The sequence below is a fragment of the Falco cherrug genome, chromosome 9 (assembly GCF_023634085.1).
Source record: "Falco cherrug isolate bFalChe1 chromosome 9, bFalChe1.pri, whole genome shotgun sequence".
Lineage (NCBI taxonomy): Eukaryota > Metazoa > Chordata > Aves > Falconiformes > Falconidae > Falco > Falco cherrug.
This window is the reverse complement of record NC_073705.1, coordinates 50,406,846-50,415,807: the sequence shown is the minus strand read 5'-3', so window position 1 is coordinate 50,415,807 and position 8,962 is coordinate 50,406,846. Positions and strand designations below refer to the sequence as shown.

At 43.3% G+C, this 8,962-nt stretch overlaps 1 protein-coding gene across 2 annotated transcripts; it reads right to left on the bottom strand.

Annotated features, from left to right (window-relative positions):
• Positions 1 to 1,919: 1,919 nt before the first annotated feature.
• On the bottom strand, positions 1,920 to 8,619 carry COMTD1 (catechol-O-methyltransferase domain containing 1). Of its 2 annotated transcripts, none has more exons than XM_005439213.3 (7): positions 8,471 to 8,619; positions 7,053 to 7,186; positions 5,895 to 6,000; positions 4,917 to 5,035; positions 4,597 to 4,651; positions 3,077 to 3,210; positions 1,920 to 2,307 (listed from the first exon to the last, which is right to left on the bottom strand). In XM_005439213.3, exons 1-7 carry the CDS (start codon positions 8,550 to 8,552, stop codon positions 2,155 to 2,157), a joined length of 783 nt encoding a protein of 260 aa, XP_005439270.2. In that variant the 5' UTR covers positions 8,553 to 8,619; the 3' UTR covers positions 1,920 to 2,154. The 2 variants fall into 2 exon arrangements, with proteins under 2 accessions (XP_005439270.2, XP_055577268.1); XM_055721293.1 differs by having other exon boundaries at positions 7,053 to 7,165; positions 8,471 to 8,607.
• Between the last annotated feature and the right edge of the window lie 343 nt (positions 8,620 to 8,962).

Below are 8,962 nucleotides of genomic sequence, written 5' to 3'. Positions count from 1 at the left end.
TTGTGATTATCAGCCTACAGCCTCTGAAAGCAAGAATATTTGAGAGGATGCCCAGCTGTTCAAGTGTCCCATTTTGCACTTGTAACCCTTACTTCTTAAGCAGATAACAAAAATCTGTAAAATTGTAATGTAGAACATGGCCAGCTTTGCATGCAAATGTATAATGATCTTGTATATCCCTTTAGCCACTCCATCTGAGAGCTATTATAGTCATTAATGCTTTGGTAAGGTGTTATTTCATTTACATGGATAAGAAAATTAAGAGACACAGAGGTTTGAAGCTCTGAGGGTAAAACGCAGAAAGAGAGCTTGGGCAAGCTGTACGCTCTTTAAAATCCCATTTAAGGGCCATATGCACCTTGTCCTGGCCTTCTCCCAGGCATGGATTTTGCTTTACAGCAGCCAGTCCTCAATTCAGCAAAGTACTTAAGCACATCCTGACAGCTCTGCTGAATCAGGGTTTTAAGTGGAAGTGACGGAAATAGAATTGAGATCTCCTCACTCATAGACCCACTCTGAAACCACCAGGCAATGCTTCCTTTAGTCATTGCTCTCTCACTGCAGTATACTACCACAAGTGTCTGAGACAGGCAAGACCTGTGCCCTGAATATCTGCCCCTTTTCGGAACCCAAGTCCACCCAGCTGAAACTTCAAAAATGTGAGCTGAGTAGCCAGCTCTAACAATTTTGAGACTTGAAATCTTTGTTCCCCACTGCCTTGAGTCATTCAAGTGCATTATTTGAGCAAGCTGAAGAAGGATTCTCTTAGCTCTGAAACAGCATCCCTACAGGAGGCCAAGAAATCAAAAGTGCCCTTTTTCCTGACATCCTTCTGGTGTTATCAGTCCCCTAAAACAACAGCCAGGGGAGCTTGTCTGTAAAATGCTAGCTGTGGTTTCTTGTTTCATTAGGTTTTCTCTTTAATACAAATTTCAGAGTGAAATAAAAAGCCCTAAAAATTAGTTATTGTTATTTGTAATTCACCATGGAAAGAAGTCATTAGCTGGATTCTCATTCTCTAGCTTGAACAGAATACAGCTCCTGCCCCCTTAAGTCTATTTCATTGGTCTCAGGTAAGGTGAGCTTTTGAAACTATTTCTTGATAAAAAATTTTATAGAATGCACAAGGATGAAATAAGAGTAATGGATGACAATAGCAATGAAGCTAACTAGGAGTTAAGAATACTGTAGGGAAAATAGTGTACTAGGGCGTAGAAAAAACATCATTTTGTTACATGCTGCCTAGGGAATGGAATCTCTGCTTGCAGTAATTATTTGAATAGCCAGTTAACAGCTGTATTGCGTTCTCATACAATCATAATTTTCCTTCTGTAGACTTGCTACCAATGCTCTGCGCTTGCAACTTTCTAGGAAGCAAGTGCCTAGCAAGTTGTTTCTTTGGGGGGCAGGTGGGAGGGAGAGAGGAAGGAGGAAGAATTGTTTCATTTTTCTTCTTGCCCATTTGCTCTTCCTCATTCTGACTTAAAAAAAAAAAAAAATCTACCTGCACTGTTACCCAGGTTCTTGCACACGAAGGTTTTAGGGAGTGCCCTGCATTTGAAATCTTGTTTGTCCTTTGATGTACTTTTAGAAAGAACTTTTTTTTCAGAGAGTGTATATTTGAGGCTTGTTACGTAGTACCCTTCAAGGATTACCAGTGACTTTCAATATGGTTAGTTTGAGAAGGCTAGCAGTCTCCTTGATGTCATGTACATTTCATTAAAAATCCATTTTTCTCTTATGGTTATTAACATTAGTAAACTCCACTTCTTTTCCTTTTGATGCTAGGACTGAGTATTCTACCACTGAATAGCCTCTTTTAGGATAGAGAATGACTTTGTTTTATTGATTCACTTGGAACTCGGTCATTCTAGAGACGGAGATTTTTTCAACCACTGTGTTACAAAGACAACTTCATGTTAAGTTAATTTGCTTTATTGCAATTAAAATAAGAAACCATAGTAGATGTCAAAATAAGTCTACCTTCTGAACTTGGTTGTCCTGAGGATCCTGCTGCACCTAAAGTCTACTTTCCCAGGCTATGCCATCCAGTGGAGATACAGGTTAAATGACCATTTTTGGTACTGCTCCGCCTGCATTTTTCCTGATGATTTGATGCAGCTTGTTGTTTCCCATCTGCTGGGCTTCCTCCAATTACAACTTGAATGCTAATGTGACTCCATCCCCCATTGGGAGCATGCTGATATTGACTCGTGCATCTCTGAGAAGTTTCTCATTGAGGTGGTGGATGCTCTGGGTTGCCAAGTCATCCTTTCTTGGTTTTAGCACCTTTCCACCCCAAAGGACCTATTGAAAAAAGAAATGTCATACACCTAATTTGTTCCAATATGTTCGTTGGACCATAAAGGAAGCTTTGGAAAATGTCCTGCATATTTTCTAGAAACGGATATTAATTATTCTATTTCAGATTTCTAACTATCTCTGCCATGGAGCTCTCATAAGCAAGTGGGATTAGGAGTCCACAGAACTGGCTAATTATATTTCTACTGCACGTTAGAAGCCAAAATAAAAAAAAGATGTGTTTAAACATAGGTATTTTTAAAATCCCCTATCCAGCGCCACCATAACCCTGAAGGTGCCTGAAATTTAATATTGTTCTTTGGTTCTAGTAAAAGTTATCAATCAATAACTTACTAGTTGTTACTGATTACAAGTGCTACTTTTGATCATGTGTAAGTACTGTACATAGTAGAAAATGCTTTACAAGACAAATCAGGATAATACAGAGCATTCTCTGTAATGAATTACGAAAAAATTGGTAAGTTTCTGTTATCACAGACTGTTAATGTACTAACATAAATGTAACACAATACTTGTAACTTCTATAGGGTTTTATTCCTTACTTATATCAGTGTTCTGTATAGCTTGCTTTAGGAATTTATGTTGAATTTTAAAAGCCTCCTTTGTATAACACGGAACAAACGTGTTGCAATTGGCAACCCACTTGCAAGTCAGAAATGACATTACTAGAATCCCACTGTGACTTTTTTTTTCCTTTCCCAGAGGCAAAAGCAGTAACTCCCTGTGCTACTACTACTGTAACTGCAGTACTTACATTATCAATAGCTATTATTCCTCCTTTCTTTATGAGGCGCAAACATTTTTCGTAGTATTCATTGCAGCTTTCTTTATCCGCATCAATGAAAGCAAAGTCAAAGCTTTCTGCTTCTCCACTGGCCAACAGCTCATCTAGATGAGTAACAAAGAGTCATTAGACCCTGGTTAATGTTGTGTAGGAGGCAGTCGTCCATTTCTGTCAAAGTTCTCGTTAAATAATGGTTTTAGTGCCTTGACCAGGCAGCCTATTCCTCTACAGCTAATTACTATAAAAGCTTATCCCACAGAAACCAATCTAGACATAATGTATGCCATAAAACACTCGGTTACTGAGTTCTTCCTACTTGGAAGTTCATGGAGTAGTTCTAAACCTGCAGGATACAGCTAGGACTGCTGAAAGGTGCAGTAAAAACAAGTCAAGCAGTTTGAAACTGGACACACTCTACAACTTCAGCTATTTTTTTGAGCTGACTGAGCAGAATTGTTTTTTTAAATGGATTAGGATTTTTCTCACACTTATGAACAGGTCCTAAATGCTAATCTCTTGTTGATGATCAAGTGTCATGACACAAGTCATGAACAAACCCCGTCAGAGATGTTTATCACAGCAAAATACTGCTGTAAGTAGTCCCTCTCTGGGCCAAGGCAAGTGGAATGCAATTGTAAGTTCTCCTAAATGGACTTCTTGACTGAAAACTCCAAATCGCCAGTTGTGGAGGGGCTGACGGCTGCTGCTTTCCTAAAGGTCTCAGCCACCCCCCTCACCTGCCCTTATCCTCTCTGTCAACACAGGATATTTTTGTCTGAAGCATTGCCTAGACAAAGCTGTCCATCAGACTTCAAGGACAGTGCATCCTAGCAGACTGCTTATATTTGCCTCTTTAGAAAGGATGGATGAATTTGGGAGTAACACAAGGTTATGGATGGATCTATCAAACACCTTTGCTGGAAACCTTCTGACTCCTCCTTTCCTAGCAGGTTTCTTGCATTTTCAGAATATTTATTAATATTTCCTCTGCCCCACATCATCTTGCCTTGCATACTTTTGGCACATCCTAAATTTGACACTGTCAATTATGTCCTCTGGACATAATTCAACTGTTATACGCTAAGTTTTATATTGGCTTCTGTATTTTTTCTGCACTTCAACCCTTTCAGAAAACTCTTCCTGTCTATAACAAAGAAATACTTGCTTATAATGGACAGTGGATAAGAGAAATCGGGCTTTGTCTAATTAATCTGTTTTAATCAGCTTTCCCAGAAGCAGCTGACAATAGTACTTCATAGATTAACCAAGGCAACAGACAGGACAGGTGAGTGACCAGTACAGCCTGCTACATAGGACAAGCATTTTCTTCCTCTCTGCTGGCATGCAGGAAAACTATGAACTTCTGAAGTTGTGAAATTTTAGCAAAGGGATCACATCCACAAACATATTTGGCTTTAGATTTCATCAGCATTATATCCATCTTCTGTTTCCAGGGAAGGGAAAAAAGGAAAGTATTTTAAGTTGCTTACCAAGTGTTTGAATTGCTGGCTTAATCCGCAGGTCAATTTTATGCTCTACTCCTGCCTAGAATGGAAAAGAACAAAGAGTTGATCAAAGCAGTCAAGAAATAACCTGTTGGTTGTTGGACTCGAAATGACTGGTGGTCAGATATTTTTCCTATTATTTCTAGGTTCCAGATAGCACTGATTTTGTCTTTCCAAATGGAACTTTCTCAGCTTCCTTTAATGACAGGAATGCTTCTTTGTGAATGTGCAAGTCTAAGATACTAAAATCCCTTGACATGCAAATGCAGCTGTCCTGAACATGTAATGGAAGAGATGCTGCTTACCTCCTTCCACAGCGGCTTTCCAATTTTGACATAGTCCTCATTTATATCACAAGCAATAACTCTGCCATTATCTGGCAGGACAAGTGCCATATTCAAGGTATTATAACCGGTGAAAACACCTAGGAAAATCATAAGAGTCATCAACACTTACCATATTGGAGGGGGGAGGAAAAAGATAAATAGTTAGTTATGGGGCTCTCTTCAGGAATAAAAACCCCAAAGGAGTCAAAGATTTGCCCAAACAGGTGGGCAATTTGTTAACGGACACAAAAGGTTTTCCCACTCCATTTTAATGTAATGGTGGGTTTGGAGGAATTTTTTTACATTTTTTTTTCTCTAAATCAATCTCTTAGCAAAGCTCAATGTTGGCTTTCTCCTAAAGTCTCCTGGACATACAGGGCAGAGTCTGGTCGTGCATCTCTGAGGAACACCCTTATTTAAAAGTGGAGCTAAATCCTGGGTCAAAGGGACTGGACCAGCAGCAAAATACCAGGGCACCATAACTAACAGCTAGGCCAAGAATGAAGATGCTGAGAACCCATACCTGGCTGCTCAGCATCAGTCTGGCTTTGGGACATCCTGCTAACATATGTGCATCAAGGAAGGTGGTTTGGATGCAGGGCCTGTGCAGCAAAACATTTCCTTCTGGCAAGAAACTGGTACAGAAAGGAAAGAATACACCCTGTCCTGCAACTGCGGGAGAGCCAAATGATCTGTTGATCTTACTTTTTCAGATTGCCTCGGAGTTTGTGAGACATCCATGCTGATGCCAGAGTTACTGAATGCACAGGTACAGTGGCAAGTAAGTGCAAATCAGACGCTGCTTTTTATGCTGTAGCTTGCCCACCTGTCAGCTGAGACAAGTATGCGGTGCCTCACTATGTTTAGATATTTTACCTTATGTAAACACAGCTGTATTTGGAGAAGTGCAGCCATGAGCTTTATTGTACTATGGAGAGGACAAGGTGACACTCTTACCTATTTCAATAACTTTCTTGGCTTTAATGAGTTTGACCAAATTTGCCATAAGCTGAGCCTGGTCACAGGACACCATCATTTTACTCCAGGGATGATCAGCAGTGAGCTAAAAAAGGAAAAAAAATAATGTATCACAACAAACAAAACCCAAAGCTCCAAAACAATCTAGGGAAAAAAAACAACAGAAAAACTCCAGGAAAAACAGACACTTCTACCCTTCTCATTTTAGATGGCTTTGTGGTACACCTATGAGCCAGAAATTGGTTTGAATTTAACAGCAGCTAAGGAGGGTGGGGTGCTTTTCATAAGCAATAGTTCATCATTCAAAGCATGCCCTAAACTTACCATGGCTTTGGCAAACTCAGCAATAGTTGTAACTGATGAGAGCCACAGGGGAATCTTGACTGTGAAAGTCTTTTATTTATGTGAAGTTACATAAACAGATACACTTTTTTATATATATATATATATATTTATTTATTTATTTATAACCTTTGTGCTTCTGCCCGTATTCCTCCAAGACATGTAGCATGGTTTTATGAAATGTTAGGTTAAAGTCTGCTGCTGAAGGTCAGACCAGGCGGTTCTGGCTAGGCAATGCAGAGCTGCAGGAGCTGTGCGGAGGGGGCAGCGGCAGAAGCAGGGCTGTGCAGTGGAAGTTTAATGGAAAAGCTGGTCCTCCCCTTTCCTTTCTTCCTCTAGGGCTCAATCCCACCAGACAGCTCCAGTATTTAACACTTAATTGCTTTTATACAGTAGTTTGTCTTACTTGAAATGATTCAGTCCTGAGTCAGGGGATGTCTGGTCTGAGCTCTGACACTGGACCCTGCTGGAGGACATCACCTCTGAGCTAGTTTCCTTATATGCCAGCTAAAAGGAACAGAAGTCATCTGTTCCAGTCAAAATCAAGTGGGGCCCAAACACATAGGCAGCCATGGATAAAATGACATGTCTAAACTGTATGCCAATACTATTAAATACGCATTTAGGGCAGCCCTGAACATTGAAGAGTCTGAGAATTACCAGTTCCAAACAAATTCTGATGTGTAGGCAACTGAGTTCAGCAGTTCGGGATGAGGTGTGGGTGATACCAAAAGGTCCTAGCACAACAGTAAGGGCATGGAGCAGAAAACCTGCTTTGGGGGATAAAATACTGACCAGTCGTAGCTTCTTTAAAATTGGATGTTCCCGCAAAGAGTGATCCAGTATGTATTGCCAGAGTGGACTGCTTTTCCCGATAATACTCTTAGATGATTTGGGTGTCCCAAAACCTAAAGAAGGGTACTTTTTACCTACCAAAAAATAGGGAATAATAATAAAAAATTTCATCTTTCTCAGTTATTGCCCACTTAAATAAAACAAGCGCTTAAGTGCTACTAAAGGTTAAGGAGTTCTTTGTTCTGAAAAATCCAGTGAAAAAAGAAACCGAAATATAGCCAGACAGCTCAGTGGACTACATTATTATTCCCCGCACCCCCTTCTTTTCAAACCTCTTAAGATGTCCAGCCCAAGTCTGCAAAGGCTGAAAGAGGAAAGGCTTGGGTATTGTGCTGTTCAGTGGCTGATCTGAAGGTTACAAGCAGTCATTCTTACAGGATAAGTAACCACATCAGACCTCAAAGGGCAAATGTAAGGAGAGAAGCATGAATGAGGCACACAATTTTCTTAGTCTGGGGGCCTTATTTTCTAGATGGCTAGAGGCTGCTGGTCTTTAGGGCCATCAGCTGATGCATCTTCTCAAGCCCTCAGTTCTCCTAATGACAGTGTCCTGCCCTCTAGCCAGAGGAAATCCGTTGTTGCTCCATGGCTTGTCTAGCATGAAACTAGTGTGCAAAAAAAAAGTAGGTGCTACAGCTGAAGTTTAAGAACTGTTGCTTGTCTGCTTAAATACAGAACTGATCTCAGCTTTGAACCCAATCTTTCTTTTACAAAATGGGCAAACATTTTAAAGAATTAACAAAAAAACCCAACAAAAAATCTAGTTCCACATCTGATCGTTGATCGTGATTAAAGAACACTTTTATTTCGAGGATTTTATTTTACTTAATTTTCTGTTAATGGCTCTTTTTTCCAGAGGATCACCCTGAAGCGGAGATTGTTTCCACAACCTGCCTGAAGTGAAAGGGTAAGCAAGCAAGCAGCTGCATTACAAACCCAACCCCCGCCTCCTTCCCCCGCCTGATAGTGGGATCGGACCCCGGGGAATGACAGCGAAACTGTCGCCAGAACAGAGTGTGACCAGGACCCCACCACGGCGTTTCTGGGCCGGCCGAACAGCCGCAGGTAGGGGCCGGGCCGGGAGCTTGCCCTCGCCTCCGCTGGGCCACCGGCAGCTCGCCCGCCCCACGCGGCAGCAGCTGGATTGCGGGAGCGACTTGGGTTCAAAGAGCATCAGCGTACTCACGGCCCCAGCTCCGCGCAATCCCGGCCCGCAGCGCAGCCCCGCTCGGCGCAGCGCCCAGGGGGATGCTCCCCCGACCGCAACCGGGAGCTCCTGCCCACCGCCGGGGGGACCCTGTCCGGCCGCCGCGGTCCTCGTCCCCTCCCGCTGGGGACAGGGAACGGGCGCCGCTTACCTGCGAGCATCCCCGTGGCGAAGGCGACCCCCAGCATGGCCGTGCCGACGGCCACTTCTTTGGGCACGCTGAAAAGCGGCATGGCGCGGCTGGCAGCGGCGCGGCCGGGCCGGTCACAGGCGGGCGCGGGGCGGGGCGGTCCCGGCGGGGCGGTCCTCGGCGGGGCGGCCCCGGGAGGCGGGGCGCGGCGGCCGGCGCTTTGGCAGATTTGGGGTGGCCCGTAGCGCCCCGGGGTGGGCTGGGGGGAGCGTGGGCATCCCGCAAGGGGTGCGCGCCTTCCTCTCGAGGCACGTACTCTGCAGCGGTGGTAAAGTGACACAAGCAGTGCCTGGTGCTTGTGCCTTCACCTCCTCAGAGGCTGCTCCTGGTATGCCTTCGTGCCAGTCTTTGTTTTAAAACACAGCACGGTGTTGTGTGAGCTAGCAATGGGCTCTGATGGAGGAGCTGTTCACAGAAATGTTCTCGTGAGAGGCTTGGTCCTCCAGCTAGTCC